Source organism: Dermochelys coriacea, chromosome 13 (assembly GCF_009764565.3).
Source record: "Dermochelys coriacea isolate rDerCor1 chromosome 13, rDerCor1.pri.v4, whole genome shotgun sequence".
Lineage (NCBI taxonomy): Eukaryota > Metazoa > Chordata > Testudines > Dermochelyidae > Dermochelys > Dermochelys coriacea.
In genome coordinates, this window is record NC_050080.1 from 39182570 (window position 1) to 39206691 (window position 24122).

Below are 24122 nucleotides of genomic sequence, written 5' to 3' on the forward strand. Positions count from 1 at the left end.
CTACTCAGCTCGCTGTGTGAGCTCTGTCTGGGGCTGAGCGATCCCTGCTAAACGCGCCTCGCCGGGTTGAGCAGAAGACGCCCCAGTTTTTGTACCAGTCCCTGCATCGCTCTGTGTGTCTGGGGCAGGACCAGGGGGTGGTGTCGGCGGCAGGGACGGCGCATGGTTAGCGGTGTCCCTGGAGAAGCTCAGGCGGCTCTGGAGAACGGGGCGTAGCCTGTGCCCCCGGTAGAGCCTATACACCCGAGCCACTCCAGCCCTTTGCCCGGGGGCTGCCGGATCCAGTTCCAAGCGTAGCTGTTGTCAGTGATGGAAACACCCGAAACAGCGCAGCTCAGGGTGAGGGTCTCTCCGGGCTCCACCGTTCCCGGGCCGGACTGGACCAGCTTCACCTGAGAGAAGACACCTGGGGAAAGGGAAACAGAGCGTTAAGGCCCCGATTTTGCTTCAAGGCGTCGATCCTGTCTCCCAAATCTCCCCTGGACACTCACACGGGGCAGCGGCCAGTGACAGCACGAGGAGGAGCAAAGATTTCATGTTGGTCTTCAAGTGAGACGCAAACCAATGAAGATGGGGGTCAGGCCCTGAGCAGGCGGGTCCCGGTGAGAACCCAGGAGCTGCTCTTTACACGGGGAACGGAGAAAATCTGTGTGTGTGTGTGTGTGTGTGTGTGTGTGTGTGTTACTCGGGGAACGGGGGCCTGAGGTTTGCATAAAACACCCCAACCTCCCCAGTCCCTCTTGAAAAGGAGCCGGAACAAGGAGCGATCTCCGGCGCCCACTGGCCAGTCCCCGCTCATTAGCTGTGCCACAGGGCCGGGGATGAACCGAGCATTAGCGGCCGCCCCATCATCACTGCCCGGTTCCATCTGTCCGGGGGCTGAGGCTGGCGCCCATCACTGCGAGCATCCCCCCCCCCGCCAGGGATTGGCATGTGGCTATCCCCGAATGGGGATAAACTTCTCGGGAGGCTGGAGTGTTGTGCGGGGGATGGAAGAGTCAGATCCCCTCCGCCCCGTCTGCGATTGTAAAATAAATATCTCAGCAGCGGATACTGGAAACTGCGGTGGGCAGAGATAATAAGGAGAATGGATGTCCCGACGCTGAGACTCTCCTAGGAGTATCTAATGGGCGAGGAAAGGTCAGTTTTAGGAGCGCAGATGAGAAATAGCTCTGGGGAAAGGGGAGGAAACTGGGACCTGAGAATAGATGCAGTCTTTAGCTTGGGGTTGTAGTGACAGGAATGAGGAACATGGGAAATAGAAAGCTTTCCCTGGTGGCCTTTTTAAACAGACACACAATGCACAGTCAATCTCTGGTACTCCTTGCCAGAGGATACTGTGAAGGCCAGGAAAAGCGCATATTTAGCTGTGTCCCTGGAGAAGCTCAGGCGGCTCTAGAGAGACAGGGTGTAGCCTGTGCCCCCAGCAGAGTTTATATCCCCAAGCCACTCCAGCCCTTTCCCCGGGGGGGCTGCTGTCCCAACCAAAACCGCTGCTAGTGATGGAGAACCTGGAGACAGCGCAGCTCAGGGTGAGGGTCTCTCCAGGCTTCGCTGCCCCTGGGACGGACTGGACCAGCCGCACCTGAGATAGGACACTTGGGGAAAGCAAAATGAAGCAAGGAAGGAATTAGCCACTGAGTGTGTGTGTGTCCCTAGTTCCCCCACTGCCCCAGAGAGACTCACAGGTTGGGGGTGGAGAGCAGGGAAAGGAAAAGCAGCAGAGATGTCATTCTCATTTTCATGCAATGAAGGAAACTCCCCAGCAGGCAGGACCAGGCAGGACTTGGCAGTTCTGTGTCCGGGGAGAGACAGAGGCTCCTAGAACCAGGGGTTTGTATTTAACCAGGAACCCCCCCCCCCAGGGGCAGGGATTTGCATGCGGGTTCCCCAGGGTGGGTGTAAGAAATGATGGGGGTGAGCGCTCAGCACATGGCGCTGTCCCCTCGGGAACAGGGGTCCCCTTTACCCCCCAGAGAGTCCGTGCACTCAGCTCAGTGCACATGTGGGAGGAGGTGGCTGTGGAAGGGTGGGTTGGAGAGTCCAGAGGACAGTCGCCAGGGTTGGGACTCAGGGGAACCCACTGGGACCAGGATTTGACTGTTGGTTTCACCCGGTGGAGATATTCTAACAGGGAGCGCTCTGGCTAGGCCGTGCTGTCTGGTGGGTAGGAGAGCCAGGGTGTGAGGCAAAGCCCAGTGCAGCCGTGGTTGTCACTCCACTGGAGAAGTACCAAACAACGTCTGGGGCCAGGAAATGGAGCGATGCTCTCCTGGGAATGTCCGATATGGAAGGAGCCAGAGCTGCAGGGACAGAAGCTTCCTTTGTGGGATCAGAGAATTGGGACCAGAGTTCTCAGTCTGAGAACCAACTTTAATGGAAAGGGAGGGAATGGGGCAGGGAGAGGAAATGCAACTTCTGGGCTTTGCCTGAACAAGGGCGGTCATGGCAGCAATGTCGGAATGAGACATCCCCCAAAGAACTACAGAACATGGTAGCTGGAAGTTAAGTTGGTATTGACTTGACTAGTGCCTTTTATGCAGCCTGTCCTAAAACTAGGCAAGTATCTAGATGAGCTGATGTAGCCCCTGGAAGAGCTCTGCGTACCCCAGGAGTATATGTCTCCTTGGTTGAGAACCACTGCCCTGATGCATGGCATGAGTCTTGGTCTCTGTGTATCTTTGCATGGGGCAGGGTTCAGGACTTTACTCGCTTCCCTTCCTTTAAACATATGCAGGGAGGAGGCTGGGAGGAGGGCTCAGGGGGCAGGGCACTAGCCTGGGACTCAGGAGAACCCGCAGGGACCGGGATCTGCATGTTGGTTGTCGGTGAGGTTGACGTGATTCCTGTGGCAGCTCCGAGCTAACCAGAGAAACTCGGTGGCAGCTGGAGGCATTTTTAGAAGTATCTGTTTGCCGCATTCTCCCCACTGCGCGTCTCTGGCCTCACTGGCTGTTGAGAACCCGCTTCCCTTTTCTGTGCCAGTCCCTGCTGTGCTCCGTGTCACGGTGTATCTGGTGCAGGGACAGGCGGTGGGGTCTGCGGCGGCCAGCGAGCGGAGCTGCAGGGAGATCCGGTTCTTGGCGGCGTCTCCAGAGATGGTGACTCGGCTTTGGAGGGACGGTGCGTAGCTTGTGCTCCCGCCATGTGGCTAAATCCCTCCCACCCACTCCAACCCTGTTCCAGGGGGCTGCCGGATCCAGTGCCAGCCATAGCTGCTGTCAGTGATGGCTACACCCGAGACAGCGCAGGTGAGGGTGAGGATCTGTCCAGGCTTCACCGTTCCCGGGCCCCACTGGACCAGCCGCACCTGAGCGAGGACACCTGGGGAAAGGGAAAAAAGAGCACAGAATTTGCCACTGAACACATCTATGGAGCTGCCCATAATCCCCCCGCTCCCGGGACACACACACACCCCGCCCCAGAGACACTCACAGGTGGGGGCGGAGAACAGGGAAAGGAAAAGCAACAGAGATTGCATTCTTGTTTTCATGTAATGAGGGAAACTCCCCAGTGGGCAGGACCTGGCAGATCTGTGTGTGTGAGGAGACTGAGGCTCCTAGAACCAGGGGTTTGTATTTAACAGGAATCCCTTGGGGCAGGAATTTGCATGCGGCTTTCAGATAGAGGCTATAAATTAAAAGGGAGATCTCTAGCTAGGCAGCGATAGCTGGTGGATGGGGGAATCACACTCCCCCTTCATGTCTTAGGATGTGTCACGGAGTCCCCGGGCGATGCTCTGGAACTGCTCCCTATGAAGCCAGGCAGGACTCTGGGGAAGTCTCCTTTCTGTGAGCCAACTGTCTGCAGGACACGGCTCCCCCGGCTTCCACCTTCCGGGGCTGACCTAGGAGCATTCAGCATCCTCTGCCCCTCCCTGCGTTTCCCACAGTGAGTCCGCCCAGGTGGGGTCCTGGGGAAGCCAGAGGGTCCTGCCCCCCAACTTCGCAATCAGACGTGACTCTCAGCCAGCCAGTAAAACAGAAGGTTTATTAGATGACAGGAACATGGTCTAAACCAGAGCTTGCAGGTGCAGAGAACAGGACCCCTCAGCTGGGTCTATTTTGGGGGGCAGTGAGCCAGACAACCATGTCTGCATTTCACTCCATGTCCCCAGCCAGCCGCAAACTGAAATTCTCTCCAGCCCCTCCTCCTCTGGGCTTTGTCCCTTTCCAAGGCCAGGCCACCGGATTCCTTTGTTCTCCAACCCTTTAGCTCTCACCTTGCAGGGGGGAAGGGCCCAGGCCATCAGTTGCCAGGAAACAGGGTGTCGGCCATTCTCTGTGTCTAGACCCCTGCACACACCTGCCCTCTACGGCTCTGCAATGATCATACACCCTTATCCAACCACCTAGATACTTAAGAACTGCCTAGGGGAAACTGAGGCACCTCCACACTATTCAGAGGAAACATTAAGAACAGTCCTGCTTCATCACAGGATGTAACACAAATTGTATTGAAGTCACAGGAGTCTTTCATAGGGAATCAATGGGCTTTGGATTGGGCACCCAATTGGGGTTTGCGGGACCTTCCAGCAGGGCCATCTTCAGAAAGCCCTGGGCATAGCTGAGAAATAAGAACAACAGAGAGGAGATGCCCAGACGAGTGAGACTCTCCTGGGAGTGTCGGACGGGGAAGGTGCCAGAGCTGTGGGAAGAGAAATGCTGGGCTGGGGCACCAGAGCATGAGAGACAGCTTCAGTGAATTGGGCCTGGCGAGAAGATGCAGCTCCTGGGCTTTGTCAGAACAAAGGCTGTGATGACAGGGGCACCGGGAAGAGGCTCAACCACATGCGGGCGACAAAACTCAGCATCTGACTGAGGGTGGTTGGAAGAAGAGGTCGGTGTTAGTGATGATAATATAGTATTTGGGCCTGTTTATTATCCTGAGCTAGAACTTTGGGTGCATCCGATGAAGTGAACTGTAACTCACAAAAGCTTATGCTCAAATAAATTTGTTAGTCTCTAAGGTGCCACAAGCCCTCCTTTTCGTTTGACTTTTGATATTTGGAGATCCTTAGGAACAGGTGGGAACAAAGACCAAAGACATTGTGCATTGGGCCTGCCCATAGCCAGGTGGGGTTTATCGCACAATGAGAACAGATAAGGAATACAGTTAGTGTTGCTGGCCATGGTGGGACTTTAATACTCATTGACATCATGGTCTCCTTTGAGAACAGAACCCCGGCCTTCTACGAATTCCGAGCTCGTAAGCTGGAAAAATACACCCCCCCGGCAACACCCTGAGAGCGAAGGGCTACGAGGTGCAGATGGATGCCCTGATTGTTGGAGCCCTAGGCGCTTGGGACCCCTACAACAAGCGTGTGCTGTGGACCTGCGGGATCGGTCGACGGTACGCACAGCTCATGCGGCGCCTCATGGTCCTGGACACAATCCGATGGTCCAGGGACATCTACATTGAACACATCACTGGCCACCAACAATACCTGGAGGTGTGAGCCAGTACAACATCGTGCATCAACCATGGGAAAGGGACTGAGAGACTTTTTCCATTGGACCATATGAACTGGAACCATAAACTCACTGAACATTAAATCCCACCAAATGAGGGTAGATCCATCCTAATCATCGTATCCACTCATTATACTCCACAATGAACATAGCCATTATATGTTTCAGAGTAGCAGCCGTGTTAGTCTGTATTCGCAAAAAGAAAAGGAGTACTTGTGGCACCTTAGAGACTAACAAATTTATTAGAGCATAAGCTTTCGTGCATCCGATGAAGTGAGCTGTAGCTCACGAAAGCTTATGCTCTAATAAATTTGTTAGTCTCTAAGGTGCTACAAGTACTCCTTTTCTTTTAGCCATTATATGGATGACATACCCCCATATCTCAATGTCTGTACTTTGACCCGTTAAACTTTTACTCTCAGTCGGGGAGATTGCAGATTATGTATTCCTTACGCCACCCACTCCTAACCTGAATTTCACACCCCTTGATAAACTGTACCTTATTCTCTGATAACCAGAAACTTCTATGCCTAAACTCTGTACCGTTTTCTTTTTACTTCAACATTATCTTAATAAAATTATTAAATCTGAGCTACACTGAAGTCTGCCCCACTCCTCTCCCAAGCCAAGGTCAAGCAACCAGTGCGGAGGGGCGAGGGGGATGGGGACAGGTATAAAAACACTAAAAGCCAAAGAAACGGTGACCCTGGCGGAAACACAACCTCACTCCCTACCCCTCCCATGGGGTACAACAGAGGTGGTGCCGAAGCCCCCAGACTCAGGACCCTCCAGAAGGGAACATGACCATAAACTGTAAGGGGTGAGAGCAGGGGTGTGCACTACAGATGTAAATAAGCCTGCTAAGAAAGTGGAGGGGGACAGCTGTGGGAACAGCTCGGCTGGTGTACAGAGCTGTGAATTATGCTTGCTTGGTAATCTCAATAAACATGGCATTGCCGGCACTCTGGACTCTGGCCTTCTACTTTCGGTCTGGTGAAGGGAAGCCATGACAGTAGGGGTGTGTGTGAGTGAGCGAGTAAGAGATACTGCTCCCTACTGGAAGACTTGAAAGTTGCTTGTTCCTGTTTGCATGTGTTTCCTGTAACCCTGGCCTCACTAGGCTGCTTAGAAACCGTTTCCCCTTTTTGTACCAGTCCCTGCTTTGCTCTGTGTCACTGTGGGTTCTCTGGTGCAGCAATACGCAACGGTGTCTGCAGCTGTCAGCAAGCGGAGCTGCAGGGAGACCTGGTTCTTGGCGGTATCTCCAGAGATGGTGGCTCGGTCTTGAAGAGACGAGGTGTAGCTGGTAGCCCCGTTATATGGGTACACATATCCCATCCACTCCAGCTCCTTTCTGGGGGGCTGCCGGATCCAGTGCCAAATGGAATTCTGAGCAGAAATGGAGATCCCGGAGACAGCACAGGTCAGGGTGAGGGTCTTTCCAGGCCTCGCTGCTCCCGGTGTCACGGAGTGTGGGCGAGTCCAGGGCCTGCACCCCTGTTCCTGGGATTCACTGTGACTCTCAGCCAGCCAGTAAAATGGAAGGTTTATTGGACAATAGGAACAGTCTAAAACAGAGCTTGTGGGTACAACCAGGACCCCTCAGTCAATTCCTTCTCGGGGGCAGGGAGCTTAGACCCCAACCCTGGGGTTCCCTGCGTTCCACCACCCAACACTAAACTGAAACCAAAAACCCACCTAGCAGGCTCCCTCCTGCAACCTTTGACCAGATTCCCGGGCAGAGGTGTTACCTCCCCCTCCCGCTTTCCCTTCCCCTCTTGGCTCAGGTTACAGGTCTCAGGTATCCTATCCCCAGTGAAACTCCCCTGCCACATTCCCAGTCAACACTCCCCCCTCCCTGCTGCATCACATCTCTCCCCCCTTCGAGACTGAACTAAGCGGGGTCACTCTGACTAGTGACCTGGGGAAGTTCAGGGCCCCCTCTCTGGGACAACGCATCCGCTATCATGTTGGCACTACCCTTCACATGAACCACGTCCATGTCATAGTCCTGTAGGAGCAGGCTCCACCTCCGGAGTTTGGCGTTGGCTCCTTTCATCTGGTGAAGCCAGGTCAGTGGACAGTGATCGGTGTACACGGTGAAGTGTCGCCCAAAGAGATATGGCTCTAGTTTCTTGAGGGTCCACACCATGGCCAGGCACTCATTCTCGATGGCCGCGTAGTTCTGCTCTCAGGGTAGCAACTTCTTGCTCAGGTACATGATGGGGTGTCTCTCCCCCTTTTCATCCTCCTGCATTAACACCGCCCCCAGTCCCGTGTTCCAGGCATCAGTGAACACCATAAAGGGCTTGTCAAAGTCTGGGTTTGCCACAACTGGGCCACTGACTAGAGCCTCCTTCAGCACCCGGAAAGCCGCCTGGCATTGCTCGATCAAGACCACCTTGTTTGGCTTCCCCTTCTTACATAGCTCGGTGATGGGGGTGGTGATGGTTCTAAAGCGGGGCACAAACCTTCAATAATATCCTGCCAACCGATAAAGGCTTGGACCTGCTTTTTGGTGTGGGGAGTGGGCCAGTCTCTGATCACCTCCACCTTAGCTGGTTCCAGCTTTAGGCGGCCACTCCCCACCCAATGACCCAGGTAAGATACTTCAGCCATCCCCATCTTGAACTTCTTCACTTTTACAGTCAGCCCAGCCTCCTGGAGTCGGTCCAGCACTTGTCTAACCTGGGACACATGGTCCTCCCAGGTCTGGCTAAAGACACAGATGTCATCAATATACGCCATGGCAAAACTCTCCATCCCCCTCAGTAGCTGATCCACCATGTGCTGGAAGGTGGCCGGCGCTCCCTTAAGGCCGAAAGGCCGGGTCAAGAACTCATAGAGTCCCAGAGGGGTGATAAAGGCCGATTTCAGCTGGGCATCTGCATCCAGTGGCACTTGCCAGTAGCCCCTTGTAAGGTCCATGGTAGTAAGGTATCGAGCTCCTCCCAATTTGTCTAGAAGCTCATCAGGCCTGGGCACAAGATAGGCATCAGATACAGTGATGGCATTGAGCTTCCAATAATCCACACAGAACCGGATCGACCTGTCCTTTTTGGGGACCAGCACCACTGGCAAGGCCCAAGGGCTGGCAGATGACTGGATCACCCCCAAAGCCAGCATGTCCCTGACCTCTCTTTCCAGGTCCTGAGCAGTTTTCCCTGTGACTCGGAAGGGGGAGCATCTTATCGGTGGGTGTGATCCTGTTTGCACCCGGTGGACAGTCAGATTAGTGCATCCAGGAAAACAGCTGTCGGTACGGATGCAGCACCCCCCTGATCTCAGCTTGCTGGGCAGGGGTTAGCTGATCCGAGAGGGGAATTGTTTCCAGGGGTGAACCAGCGCTGGTCCCAGGGAATAGATCTACTAAAGGGTCATCTCCCTGCTCCTCCCAATGTCCGCACACAGCCAACACCACATTCCCCCTGGCATAATATGGCTTCATCCTATTCACATGGTACACCCGGTGGTGGTGGGCCCGGTTCGACAGCTCCACCACATAGTTTACCTCATTTAGCTGCTTGACAACCTTGAAAGGGCCCTCCCAGGCGGCCTGTAGTTTGTTCTTTCTCACAGGGCTGAGAACCATCACCTGATCCCCGGTGGCACAGGTGCGGGCCTGCGCCGTGCGGTCATACCAGGCCTTCTGCTTCTTCTGGGCTCTGGCCAGATTCTCCCTGGCCAGGCCCATGAGTTCAGCAAGTCTCTCTTGGAAGATCAGGACATACTCCACCACTGACTCTCTGTCGGGAGTGGCCTTCCCCTGCCATTCGTCTCTCACCAGGTCTAGGGGGCCCCTTACCCTCCTTCCATATAACAGTTTGAAAGGCAAAAATTTGGTGGACTCCTGGGGTACCTTCCTGTAAGCGAACAACAGGTGAGGTAAGTATTTGTCCAAATCCTGCGGGTGCTGGTTCATAAAGGTTTTCATCATCATCTTTAGCATCCCATTGAGCCTCTCCACCAGCCCATTGGACTGGGGGTGATACGCTGAGGCCCAGTTGTGCCAGACCCCACATTTCTCCCACAAGCACCGGAGCAGGGCTGACATGAAGTTGGATCCTTGGTCTGTCAAGACTTCCTTGGGGAATCCCACTTGGCTGAAAATGGTCAGGAGTGCATCTGCCATGGTGTCTGCTTCAGTGGAAGCTAAGGGCACTGCCTCGGGGTAGCGGGTGGCAAAATCTACCACCACCAGAATGTATTTCTTCCCCAACCGGGTTGTCTTGCTGAGAGGCCCCACTATGTCCATTGCCACCTTCTGGAAAGGTTCCTCTATGATGGGCAAAGGTTTCAAAGCCGCTTTCCCCTTGTCCTGGGCCTTCCCCACCCTCTGACAGGGGTCACAGGATTGGCAATACTGCCAGACAGTGGTGAAGACCACAGGCCAGTAGCAACCTCTGCCGGGTGCGCCGGATCCCTGGTGCCCTGAGCGGGGGATGTCCTGGGCCAGGTACAGTAGCTTGCGGTGATACTTCTGGGGGACCACCAGCTGCCTCCTGACCCCACAGGACTCCACTTCCCCTGGGGGAGCCCATTCTCGGTACAGGTACCCCTTCTCCCACAGGAACCTCTCCTGGAAACCTCTCCTCATGGTCTGTACCACACTGAGGTTGGCCAGGTCCCTGAGCTTCCACAAGGAGGGATCTTTCTGCAACTCGGCCTGGAACTCAGCGGCTGGGGAAGGGATGGGGCCCGGTTCCCTCTCATTGGCCGTGTCTGAGGCCACAGCCTCTCTGAGCCGTGCCCCTAGGCGCTCCCTCCACACCAGGGTAGGGTCCTGTGCCTCCGGTGTGGCACCCTCCCCAAGCTCAGGGTGCAGTGCCCTTCGCCGGCTCTGGCTACGGGTCACAACCAGGGTGGTCTGAGGTTTGCTTGGCCAGTCCTCTAGGTCCCCCCGCATCAAAACCTCAGTGGGCAAATGGTGGTGCACTCCCATGTCCTTGGGGCCCTCCTTGGCCCCTCATTTCAGGTGTACCCTTGCCACAGGCACCTTGAATGGGGTCCCCACCCCGTCAGGTCAGGTAGGTGTTGGGCACCACCCAATCTGGGGCCACCACCTCAGGCCGGGCCAGCGTCACCTCCACGCCCATATCCCAGTATCCATTGACCTTCCTCCCATCCACCTCCAGGGGAACAAGGCACTCTCTCTGGAGGGACAACCCCGCACCCACCCTGTAAACTGAGAACCCAGAGTTCAGAGCCTCCAGCCCTCTGGCGGAGCTGGTTGGGGGTATTCTTCCCTCCTGAGCAGGTGGTAAGCTGGCAGCCTCCCTTGCCTGGGCCGTCTGCCCCTCGTCCAGCTGGGTCCCTACCCAGTTAACCCTCGGTAGGTTGGGTCTGCTCAGTCTGCCCCTGAGCCTGGGGCACTGGGTCCGTATGTGGCCTCTCTGGCCACAGTGATAGCAGCTCAGGTCATGTTGGTCCCCTCAAGCGGGTCGGATGGTCCCGATGCCAGGCATTCCCCTTGGGAGGGGGTTCTCCATATTCTCCCTCTGGGAGATCTCATAGTGACTCTCTCTCTGCATCATGGGGGGCTTGTTCTTTTGGGACTCCTCCCTGCTACCCCCTGACCGACTGTTTACAAACTCATTGGCCAGCTGCCCTGCATGCTTTGGGTTCTCTAGCTTTTTGTCCAACAACCATAGCCTTAGGTCAGAAGGGCACTGTTCAGACAGTTGCTCCAGTACAATTATGTCAAGCAGGTTCTCTTTAGCTTGGGCCCCAGCTGTCCACTTGCAGGCATATCCCTGCATTTGGTTGACCAGTTGTAGGTATGTGACCTCAGGCTTTTTACGCTGACTCCGGAACCTTTTCTGGTACATCTCGGGGGTCAGCTCAAACTCACGGAGCAGGGCCTTTTTGAACAGTTTGTAGTCCCCTGCCTCCACCCCTGTCATTCGGCTGTACACCTCCGCGGCTTTGGGGTCCAGTAAGGGGATGAGAAACTGGAGCCTGTCTGCAGTATCAACCCTGTGCATCTTTCAAGCATTCTCAAAGGCCGTCAGGAAGCTATCTATGTTCTCCCCCTCCTTACGCTGGGCCAGGAAGCACTTATCAAAGCTCCTTGCAGTCTTGGGTCCCCCCTCACTCACCGCAGCCGGGGCCCCACTGCTCCTCAGCCTGGTCAGCTCCAGTTCATGCTGTTTCTGCTTCTCTTCATGCTACCTCTGTTTCTCCTTCTCCTCCTGCTCATGCTGACACTGCTTTTCATGATCCTCCAGCTCCCTCATTTTCATCTCCCTCTCCCATTCCAGCTGCCTCCGCTCCAGGGATGGGGAGTTCCTCCGGGAGGATCCCCTGCCGGCTGCCGGGATCAGGGTGCCCTTGGTATTCACTGGGCTTACCCAACCCCTCCCCCAGGCATAGGTAGGAAGGGTCTCAGGATGTTCTTGGCAGCAGTCTGACCCCTCCCAGCCTGGTCAGGCCCCAGGGCCCACGCTGCGTCCACCGGGTGGCTTCCCTCAGGGACTGGGCTCGGGTCACCCAAGCGATCCCTCTCCTCTAACTGGGCAATCAGCTGTTCCTTGGTGGACCTCCCAGTGCACAGCCTGCTCTGCCTGCACAGCTCCACCAGGTCGCTCTTAAGGCGTATAGCATACATCTCCCTGCTGGCCACTCGCAGGCCTGGACAGCTTTCCATGGTTTCCAGGAAGAACCCTTAGGGTGCAGCCCTTCTTGAGGTCACCACCTCTTTGCCAGGGTCGAGCTGCAGACTCCTCCACCCCTGGGACCACTCGCTGCAATCTCCCAGGGGACCCTGTTACTGCAAAAGTCCTTCTTTCTGGTCACACACTCCCAGGGGTTAACTGCCCCCGGAAACCATCTCTCTCTGAATCTTCAGCACGCCTGGTTCCCATCAATTCCCCTTCGTTTTACTGTTCCCCAGTCACTTATTGCAGGAAGTGCCGTTCACAGGGTGCAGTAGATCCCACCACTACCACCAGTTGTCACGGAGTGTGGGGGAGTCCGGGGCCTGCACCCCTCTTCCTGGGATTCGCTGTGACTCTCAGCCAGTCAGTAAAATGGAAGGTTTATTGGACAATAGGAACACAGTCTAAAACAGAGCTTGTGGGTACAACCAGGACCCCTCAGTCAATTCCTTCTGGGGGGCAGGGAGCTTAGACCCCAGCCCTGGGGTTTCCTGCGTTCCCCCACCCAGCACTAAACTGAAACCAAAAACCCACCTAGCAGGCTCTCTCCTGCAACCTTTGACCAGATTCCCGGGCAGAGGTTTTACCTCCCCCTCCCCCTCCTGGCTCAGGTGACAGGCTCTCAGGTATCCCATCCCCAGTGAAACTCCCCTGCCACATTCCCAGGTCAACACTCCCCCCTCCCTGCTGTGTCACATCCCACCGGACTGGACCAGCTGCATCTGAGAGAGGACACCTGGGGAAAGCAAAGCAGAGCAAAGAGAGAATTAGCAATCAAACAAATCTACAGATCTGTCCCTGATTCCCCCATTGTCCCATAGACACTCACAGGAGAGGGCAGAGAACAGGGAAAGGAAAAGCCACAGAAATTTCATTCTTGTTTTCATCAAATGAGGGAAACTCCCCAGCAGGGAGGAATGGGCAGTTCTGTGTCTGGGGGAGACTAAGCTCCTAGAACCAGGGGGTTGTATTTAAACAGGAACCCCCCTGTAGGGATAGATGTCCCCTTTACACCCCAGATAGACTGTGCACTCAGCTCAGCACACAAATAAGGACAAGTGATGCCTGTCTGAGGGTAGGAAAGTGGGTCCAGAGGACAGTCGCCAGGGCTGGGACTCAGGAGAACCCCCGAGGTCAGGCATTTCCATGCAGATTTCATCCAGCAAGAATAAACTACCGGGGAGACCTCTAGATAGGCCGGTCTGTCTGCTGGGTAGGAGAGACACAGCCCCCTTCATCTCTTAGGGTGTGACCCACAGGCCACGGAAGTCAATGGGTTTCTCTCCCTTGGAGCCGTGGCTACTGGGCAAACTCCCAGTGCTGGGCAAACGGAATAAATACAAGGCATGTACAAAAAGAACAGGAGTACTTGTGGCACCTGAGAGACTAACAAATTTATTTGAGCATAAGCTTTTGTGAGCTACAGCTCACTTCATAAATTTGTTAGTCTCTAAGGTGTCACAAGTACCCCTTTTCTTTTTGTGAATACAGACTAACACCGCTGCTACTGTGAAACAAGGCATGTACAGACTCTGCCAATGGAAACGAAGCTCCTGGGAACATCTGAGGGGGACGGAGTCACAGCCGCAGGGGGAGCGAAAGGCTGGTTTCAGGCACCAGACACTGACAAACAACTGTAGTTGAAAGGGAGGAACTGGGCATAGAGAGAAGATGCATCTTCTGGAGTGTCTCAGCCTGAGAGCTGGGACTGCAGCAGCCCTGAAGGGAGATGCACAATAGAGGAGGTGGAACAGTTTTGTTTGCAGGCGCCACCATCTCGAGAGAGACATGGCCAGGGTCTTGTTCCCTGCTATAGTTGCATCGCTTGTGTAGGTTCACAGCCACTCCCTGTGCGGGCAGAGCAGGTCCACAGTTGGTTCTCACGCAGTGACAGAGAAAGCAGGGCACCCTGGGTAGCTATCCCACTGTGCAACCCACCACTAGCCGCTGCTAGGAATTTTGGGAATGGGGAATGCATCGCAGTGCATCATGGGTGCGGACTCACTGTCACATGGTGCCTTTTTTCTCTCCCATCATTCCCTGGGTTTCTGACCATGTTTTGTGCCATTTCTCAACCGCCCTGTGCACTGGGCACCCCCCGTCTCTGCCTGAAGTCCTGGCTCCAGCCCCGCTCTCCAGTCTGGGCATAAGGGCTATGAGCACAGGGGGCTGATCAGGCAGTATTTTATGAGCCTCGACTGTGAACAGGAATGATTGTATTAGCCTCCCCCACCCCCGCTCTGCTCTCTGGCCCTAGCACTGCGATACATGGGAGCGGAGCCGCGGGGAGAACGGGTCTGGGACCACACACGGGGGAAACGCGGCCCCTACCTTTCGGGGCTTTCCTAGTACGGAAGAACCGCTGGGGGGAGAACTGCTGCCCCCTACTGGACAGAGTGAGACTCACGCACAGGCAAACTGACACACAGGGGTCCTGCCTGATGTTTGTGTAACTGTATTGCCATGAATCTGTCTCTGCTTGTTGCTGTAATAAATGTAATGTAACAAATGACACATTTCCCGGTAAGTCTGCAAAGCTTCCTGTGGCAGCGGAAAGGTAAACGGGGTCCGGAGAAACAGGGTCACTGCTGGAGGCATTTTTACAAGACATCTATTAGCGTGCAACTTGTTGTGTGTCTTCGTCTCCGAGGGGCTCAGCGAACTGGCCTCACGCGGCTGCTTAGAGCCCCTTTTTGTACCGGCCCCGCTCTGCTCCGTGTCCCCGTGTCTCTGGCGCAGTAATAGGTGCCGGTGTCTGTGGCTGTCAGCGAGCGGAGCTGCAGGGAGACCTGGTTCTTGGCGGTGTCTCCAGAGATGGTGATTCGGCCTTGGAGAGACGGGGCGTAGCTTGTGCTCCCGCTACTATACGGGTACACATACCCCATCCACTCCAGTCCTTTCCCGGGAGCCTGCCGGATCCAGCTCCACACGTAGCTGTTGTCAGTGATGGATACACCCGAGACAGCGCAGCTCAGGGTGAGGGTCTCTCCGACCTTCACCGTTCCCGGGCCCGACTGGACCAGCTGCACCTGAGAGAAGACACCTGAGAAAAGGAAACAAAGTGCGGAAAGTATTACCACCAAACAAATCTATGGTTCTGCCCCTAATTCCCACACTGCCCCATAGACACTTACATGTGGGGGTGGAGAACAGGGAAAGGAAAAGCAACAGAGATTTCATTCTTCTTTTCATGCAATGAGGGAAGCTCCCCAGTGGGCAGGACCAGGGAGTTCTGTGTCTGGGGAGAGACTAAAGCTCATAGAGTCAGTGGTTTGTATTTAAACAGCAACCCCCTGGGGAGGGATTTGCATTCAGGTTGCACCCAGCGGATATAAGGCAACAGGAAGCCGTCTAGGTGAGGAGTATTGTGCGGTGGAATCAAGGGAAACACGTCTTCATCCCGTCTTGGCTGGGACGGAGAGGGCGCTAAACTTTCCATCTTTCCCTGTCTGTGCCGTTACATTATTTTATTTTTGTTTCACATAATTCCCCTGGCACGTCGGGTTATGCCGATCCACATTTTCACTGATTTTGTGTATCACAATAGAACTTTGGGACAGTGTTTTATGGGACATCAGGCAGACGTTGCTCTGGATGGGGCACGCGTAGAAAGAAATTACCTAAAGCTTCTTTTGTTTAATACAACTTTTATGTATTGTGTTCATATTCAATTCACTTTGGTTAGTCTATAAGTGTGTGTGTGTGTCAGAAAGAGAGAGAGAGAGAGAAGATTTGTATTTTTGGTATCTGGTGTTCAAATTCGATTTACTGCGTCAGTCTGTATGTGTGTGTGTGTGTGTGCAGGGGGATCACTGTGTATGAGTTTGTGTTCATGTGAATGTGCGTGTCACAGCCAGGATACAATATCCCTCTAAAAGGGGTCTCACTGCACTGCATAGAATCCGGTCCCCCCTTTTTAGGGAGTTAGATAATTAAACAATGTTAAAAATCTGGTCCTAAGAACATTAGAGTTCCACTTATTTTGATTCTCTATTGTCAACGTTCTTCGTATCAAGATAAAGAATCACTTTACTTCAGCTGTCCAAAACCATCATTTTATTTTTTCCATTATACCTTTCCCCTAATCATAACCCTAACTATAGCCATAACCCTTGTGACCGGTTCAGTCACAGAGACCCCCTTGGCACTGTCACCTGATGTGCTGAAGTTACCTCTGAGCCTGTTTTCCCTGTCAGTTTGGGACTCCAGAACTCTGCCTTGTTGACTCAGACATGCTAGCCTGCTGCAAACACAGACCTGTGTCTGGTCCACACCCCCAAAGCCACAGACTTTAACCAAAAACTGCTCAGCAGGTCACCTATCTCCAGCACCCAGGCACCCAATTCCCAATGGAATCCAAACCCCAAATAAATCCGTTTTACTCTGTATAAAGCTTATACAGGGTAAACTCATAAATTGTCTGCCTTCTATAATGCTGATAGAGAGATATACACAGCTGTTTGCCCCCCCCCCAGGTATTAATCACTTACTCTGCATTTACTAATAAGCAAAAGTGATTTTATTAAGTATAAAAAGTAGGATTCAAGTGGTTCCAAGTAAAAACAGACAGAAGAAAGTAAGTTACCAAGCAAAAGAAAGCAAAAACACACCAGTCTAAGCCTAATACATTAAGAAACTGTTTACAGGTAAAATCTCACCCTCAGAGATGTTACAATAAGTTTCTTTCACAGACTACAAAAAGAAAGGGAGGACTTGTGGCACCTTAGAGACTAACAAATTTATTTGAGCATAAGCTTTCATGAGCTACAGCTCACTTCATTGGATGCATTCATGTAGCTCACAAAAGTTTATGCTCAAATAAATTTGTTAGTCGCTAAGGTGCCACAAGTCCTCCTTTTCTTTTTGTGGATACAGATGAACATGGCTGCTACTCTGAAACCTTTCACAGACTAGACTCCTTCATAGTGTGGGCCCAATCCTTTCTCCTGGTACAGTCCTTGTTAGTTCCAGCAGACATCTTAGATGGAAAGCAGGGGCTTTCTTATGACTGGCAGCCCCCTTTGTTCTGTTCCACCCCCTTTTATAGCTTTGGCAGAAGGCGGGAATATTTTGACTTTCTGGATCTCCACCCCTCTTTCTAAATGGAAGAGTACCAGATTTAAGATGGATTCCAGTATCAGGTGACATGGTCACATATCACTGTAAGACCTCATTCTTCATTACCCATAGGCTGGCCTACAGGTCCACAGCAAGGCTTGCAGGTAAATAAATCATCTACAACCAATTGTCCGAGTCAATGGGAGCCATGAAGATTCTAAACCACCATTAATGGCCCACACTTTGCATAGTTACAAGAGGACCTCAGAGTTATACTTCATATTTCTAGCTTCAGAGACAAGAATGATACATGCATACACATAGGATGAATACACACAGTAGTTTATAAGCTTTGTAATGACACTTTACAAGAGATGCTTTGCATGAAGCATATTCCAGTTACAACATATTCACACTCATTAGCATATTTCCATAAAACATATGGAGTGCAACGTCACAACCCTAACACTAACCCTGCATTTATTTCTAACCCTAACCCTATTCCTAACTCTATCTTCTAGAGTTAGGGATGTCTGTTTTTTGACAGCCTGTCCTACCCCTCCAACCCTGCTGGATCCATGACCAATGGCAACACCCACTAAGGACTGTAGACCTGGAGGAATCGGACACATCACAGAACAGAGAGAACATAAGAAAGGCCAGACTGGGTGAGACCAAAGGTCCATCTAGCCCAGTATCCTGTCTCCAAACAGTGGCCAATGTCAGATACTTCAAAGGGAATGAACAGAGCGGGCAACCACTGATGATCCATCCCCCATTGTCCAGTCCCGGCTTCTGGCAGTCAGAGGTTTAGGAGCACTCAGAGCATGGGGTTGCATCCCTGACAGTCTTGGCTAATAGCCATTCATAGACCTGTCCTCCATGAACTTACCTGGTTCTTTTTGAACTCTGTTACAGTTTTGGCCTTCACAGCATCCCATAGCAATGAATTCCACAGGCTGACTATGCAAGTTGTGTGAACAAGTGCTTCATAAGGATGGACATACCAAAGGTCCATCTAGCCCAAACAAAATAATAAATCCAGGCTAAAATCCTCATATAGGATCAGGTGAGCCTGAAATCTCATGTGTGAGTTCAAAGAACGGAGTAGAGATTGTGGGGCCAGTTTTAGGTTATTTCACAAAGCAATTCCTCACATACATCCCGGCCCAAAATGAGCCATCTCTAACTCTGCACTTAAACATCTCTAAGTCCCTTCAAAGTCCCACAAACCTGCTTAACAGAAAAGGAGTTGTGGCACCTTAGAGACTAACAAATTTATTTGAGCATAAGCTTTTGTGAGCTACAGCTCACTTCATCTGATGCATTCAGTGGAAAATACAGTGGAGAGATTTATATAACGAGTTTTTTCATGAAGTTGATAGATTTTCACTCCATACGGCTTAACAGTGTGTTGTTATGGAAAAGAGGAGTCCAAAACTCTCCAGAAACTCATTTCCTTGCCCTTGGAAATATAAGGGTGAGTTTTCAAAAGGTGCCTAGGGGATCTGTGCTGCATGTTCCCTGTGATCCCTTAATCCACCTATTTACAAATATATTCAACGATGCATATTGCCTTTCCAGCAGGGCATGTGCAGTGTTTTCCAGCAAGAGGAGCAGTCTGTGCCTTTTTCTGTATCTCTCTTTGGTTTTATATGCATTCTTTTTCCAGCAATGAAAACACCATTCATCCCACGACCCAGGGACAGACCCTGTGAGTCTCTCCCATCCTCTTATTCCTCTCCTTGAAATGGCTTAGCTGCAATATCTCAGAAATTTCTTGGAACCACAGACACCAACAACCTCCCAGCCATCGCAGATTGACAGTTAGGCATTGACAATTCTATATAGCAAAGAAAGAACCCATAGAGATGAGTGTGATACACGTCCCTGCTCTGAGTGACACTGATAGATAGATAGATAGATAGATAGATAGATAGATAGATAGATGAGGGTGGATGGGGATGGATAGATAGATAGATAGAGGGGGTGGATGGGCACAGATAGATAGATATGTAACCCTTCTTCCAGGTGGATCCAGTAGCAACAAGGGTTGGTTCAGTATCTAGTGGTTCCTGTTCAACAATACAACACACAATCAGCTCGAGCCCCCTCCCCCCGCCCCCAGTGACCTGGGACAATTACACACCACCCCCTGGGCACCTCCAGGAGGCCATACTTCCCCTCTCACAAGCATAGAGTCTGAGTGTAGCAAAACCTTTTAGTAAAAGGAGGGCTCAGCATTGATTTGGGGACACAGTGCAACCAGGGCTCATAAACACAACCCACGAGCAAGAGACTCACCCCGAGTGAGCGGGGCAGTGTCCTTTCCCCCTCAGGGTCTTAACTCCAGCAACCCAAGAGTCCCTTTAATGTGCCCGACCCTTCTTTGTACTGCACTCACTGTTGCTGTTCTTGGCCAGGGCAGCCCCAGAGTTCAGAGGTTCATCTGCAGAGTTCACCTTCCACTCTGTGTGGAAGGCAGGAGTGGGGGGTAAGGAGGCACCTTACACACTGCACTGCTCAGGCATTCGCTCATCACCCCAATGGCTGCCACCCATGCCTCTGCCGGGCTCTGCTCTGGCCATCTCCACCAGCCACCCTGCTGGCCGTGCCTCTCCACCAGCTGCCCTGCTGGCCACTTGCCACGCCTCTCCACCAGCAGCTCAAGATGTCTTCAGGACTCTCCCCCACATTTAACACATCTCTCAGTGATTTCAGCTGTTAATGGGGGACCCTCACTGCTGGTGCATAATGGGCAGTCTCTTGTAATAGAGACAAAAAGAAAAGGAGTACTTGTGGCACCTTAGAGACTAACAAATTTATTAGAGCATAAGCTTTCGTGAGCTACAGCTCACTTCATCGGAAGTGAGCTGTAGCTCACGAAAGCTTATGCTCTAATAAATTTGTTAGTCTCTAAGGTGCCACAAGTACTCCTTTTCTTTTTGCGAATACAGACTAACACGGCTGCTACTCTGAAACCTGTAATAGAGACACTGTCCCAAAGTAGGTCTAAGACCTAGACATCAGTGATTCTAGCTCTGCAGAATGTAACAAGACTCTGAATGGAGTCTAAATTAGCTCTTTTATTATACCATGGAGAGAAAAAGGGTCAAACGGTGTTTAGGACCCTTAAACCCCATCAAGTACAACTGCCCTGCCCGGACAGAAGGCATTCCAGAGAGGGGTGATTGGTCCCTGATAAGTGAGGGAGAATACTAATGGAAGTTGTGAGATGAAAGGGGCTGGCTCTGGTTGGATGGAGACGCCCCACTGGGCCGTGGCTGCATTTTACACGGAGAGAGTCAGAATCCAGCTCTTTGTACGTTCCCCCAGGGAGTGTCGTGAGACAGGGCAGTGCTTCAAGGGCCTCACCCAGAGACCATCGCTGCCTTCGCTGCCAGGGGGTTCGGAGCTGGCCCTAAATGCTTCTCTCATGTAGTGAAACCCGGCATGAGAGCCACAGCGCCTCGGAATATAAAGCAGGGTGGGAGCCCATCTCCCCCCTCCCCCGGATCACTGGGTATTTCCCCTCCCAGCACGGAAGGAGACACTGGAGTTGCAGGCTGAGGCTGCTCTGACCCAGAGCCCGGCTGTCTGTGTCCGCGGCCAGGGACAGAAGCTTCAGCGGGTGGCTCCAGGCTGCCCCCTAGTGGGCTATTGTGGAATATCCCGCTGAGAGGGGAAGTTTCTTCCCAAACCCCTGAGTTACCGGTGGGTTCGCGCTCTGAGGAAGCCTTTGACCCGATTGACTCATGGAAAGTGCCATAAAATGTCCCGAGTTCACCCCAACGTCATCTACCTGGAGAGAATTTCTATTGGTGTGTCCCTGTGGGTACCATGGAACATCCTGTATGGCTGGGGAAGGGGGTGGGCGATATGGGAACATGGGCAAGGAGGTTTGAATGGGCCAGAGGGTTTGTAAAGGGGTTGAAGCTCCTACCTCCCCTTGATTTAGTGTGTTGGGCCATTATTTGTAACCCTACCCCTACCCCTAACTCTGTCCTCTATCTCGAGCTCTAGTCTGGATCCTAATTTTAATTTGAAAACTGAACTCCCATCCCAAGCAGAAACCTAACCCTAAATTATTTCACCTTGTGGAAAACATATAATATCAAGGTGGGAAGGGACCTCAGGAGATATCTAGTCCAACCCCCTGCTCAAAGCAGGACCAAGTCCCAATTTTTGCCCCAGATCCCTGAATGGCCCCCTCAAGGATTGAACTCACAACCCTGGGTAGGCCAACGCTCAAACCACTGAGCTATCCGCCGCCGTTCACTTGGCTCCTTAATCCCCATTCATGCCCTTAATCCCATTCACTTGACACCTAAAATATATTATTTCTCTCTCTCTCTCTCTGGGTCCCCTCTAAATCCTCACCTAAAGGCAGCCAGGAGAGGGAAGAGAAACCCCAAGACTGTTCTGTCCATCCCGAGTGTTTGTTTACTGGGGATAAATAGCCCAGGAATCATCAATTCGGCCCCTGCACAGCTCACTCTAGGTTGTTACAATCCCCAGGCAGGTGCGATTTTGTGCCAGGAGGATAAATATGACTTCTGGTGCCTGCGTTTTGTGAGTGTCTCACCCAGATTGTTAGTGATTTAAACTCTTTGATAATTCCAGTCCCACGTGTCCCTTTGAGACCCTCCCCTTGGATTAACAGCCAGAACGCTTCACCCAAACGATGAAAGGACTATCTGTGAAGTAATAGCCTGTAACCAAACTGTGTTGGGAGATAATTAGTCTTGGTAGATTTGGCGTTCTTAAAACTAAATTAATGGACAATATTTATGGGTTTTTAAACACTTTTTACTTGTATATAGTTACACAGAATTATGAATGTTAAGATTTTACTTACTTTGTCAATTCCTATTACTAAGGATGGAACTATCTTTTCTGGGGGGATTGTTTGATGAAATCCACATTTACTTAATGGAAGTTGTGAGGCATTCAATGCCCTGCGTGTCTGCATGGAAACTGCTTCCCCTTTTTGTACCAGTCACTGCTTTGCTCTGTATCATGGTATGTGTTTCTGGCATAGTAATACCTGGCAGTATCTGCAGCTGTCAGCGAGCGGAGCTGCAGGGAGACCTGGTTCTTGGAGGTGTCTGCAGAGATGGTGACTCAGCGTTGGAGAGACGGGGCAGAAGATAGACATATATCATCCTGGCATGAGGATATACATATCCCATCCACTCCAGCCCTTTCCCAGGGAGGCTGCTGGATGCAGGGCCAATCGGGGGGGGGGGGCAGGAGGGCCATTTGGCCTGAGCTAGGTAGATATGCTGGAGGGTAGGGATAGGGTCCAGAGTGACCTAGACAAATTGGGGAATTGGGACAAAAAAAATCTGATGAGGTTCAACAAGGACAAGTGCAGAGTCCTGCACTTAGGAAGGAAGAATCCCATGAACCGCTACAGGCTGGGGACAGAGTGGCTAAGCAGCAATTCTGAAGAAAAGGACCTGGGGATTACAATGGACGAGAAGCTGGATATGAGCCAGCAGTGTGCCCTTGTTGGCAAGAAGGCCAATGGCATATTGGGCTGCATTAGTAAGAGCCTTGCCAGCAGATCGAGGGAAGTGATTATCCCCTTCTATTCGGCACTGGTGAGGCCACATCTGGAATATTACATCCAGTTTTAGGAGCCCTATTGCAGAAGGGATGTGGATAAATTGGAGACAGTCCAGCGGAGGGCAATGAAAATGATTAGGAGGGTGGGGCATATGATTTATGAGGAGAAGCTGTGGGAACTGGGCTTATTTAGTCTGCACAAGAGAAGAGTGAGGGGGGATTTGATAGCAGCCTTCAACTATCTGAAGGGGGGTTCCAAAGAGGATGGAGCTAGGCCAGGAGTGGACAAACTTTTTGGCCCAAGGGCCACATCTGGGTGGGAAAATTGTATGCAGGGCCGGGGCAGGGGATTGGGGTGCAGGAGGGGTTCAGCGTGTTGCAGGGGGCTCAGGGCAGGGAGTTGGGGTATGGGGTACAGGAGGGGTACAGCAGGGGGCTCAGGGCAGGGAGTTGCGGTGCTGCGTGCAGAAAGGGTTTGAGGTGCGGGCTCCAGCCTGGTGCCGCTTACCTAGAGTGGCTCTGGAGTGGCAGTGGCATGCACCAGGGCCAGAGCAGGCTCCCTGCCTGCCTGCTCTGGCCGTGTGCTGTGCCGCTCTGGGAGGTGGCCAGAATCATGTCCCTACAGCCCCTGGGGGAGTGGGGGCACAGGGCTCCATGTGCTGCCCTTGCTGTTCCCTTGCTTGGAGCAGGGGGTTGGACTAGATGACCTCCTAAGGTCCCTTCCAATCTTAATCTTCTATGATTCTATGTCAGTCTGTGGCATTGTGTGAGAGGAGGATGGCGGGACCACAAGGCCCAGACTGAGACTCTGAACAACCCACTGGAAAATGGATTTGCATGTAGGTTTCACCCAATTGGGATAAACTGGCAGAGATACCTCCAGTTAGGCAGACCTATCTGTTGAGTTAGAGAGTGTTACATGTTCTTCATGTCTTAAGTTGTGATCCAAAGTCCAGTGAAGTCAATGGTTGTCTGTGCACTGGAGCAGTGGTTACCACAAAATGAGCTGGGCAAATAATGGACTAAAATACAAACAATGCACAGACAGTGTCAATAGAAATGAGACTCTCCTGGGAATGTGTGAACATAAGAATGGCCCTACTGGGTCAGACCAAAGGTCCATCGAGCCCAGTATCCTGTCTACCGACAATGGCCAATGCCAGGTGCCCCAGAGGGAATGAACAGAACTGGTAATCACCGAATGATCCGTCCCCTGTCGTCCGTTCCCAGCTTCTGGGAAACAGAGACTAGGGACACCATCCCTGCTAATAGTCATTGATGGACCTATCTTCCATGAACTTTTCTAGCTCTTTTTTGAACCCTGTTGTAGTCTTGCCCTTCACAACATCCTCTGGTAAAGAGTTCC

At 52.4% G+C, this 24122-nt stretch overlaps 1 protein-coding gene and 3 gene segments (V, D, J or C); all 4 read right to left on the reverse strand.

Moving 5' to 3' along the window:
- The window catches only part of LOC119842121, a 255219-nt gene that overhangs the window by 191582 nt on the left and 39515 nt on the right, over positions 1–24122 (reverse strand). The window contains 1 exon segment of the C gene segment in view: positions 1851–1859. Coding sequence covers positions 1851–1859 — 9 coding nt within the window.
- Positions 1–24122, reverse strand: part of LOC119842114 — a 153622-nt gene that overhangs the window by 101827 nt on the left and 27673 nt on the right. The gene's annotated exons all lie outside the window — the stretch shown is intronic.
- LOC119842117 overlaps positions 1–24122 on the reverse strand; it is a 205827-nt gene that overhangs the window by 79561 nt on the left and 102144 nt on the right.
- LOC122456468 overlaps positions 1–24122 on the reverse strand; it is a 110571-nt gene that overhangs the window by 55577 nt on the left and 30872 nt on the right. The window contains 3 exon segments of the V gene segment in view: positions 6895–6906; positions 7371–7376; positions 14855–15156. Coding sequence covers positions 6895–6906; positions 7371–7376; positions 14855–15156 — 320 coding nt within the window.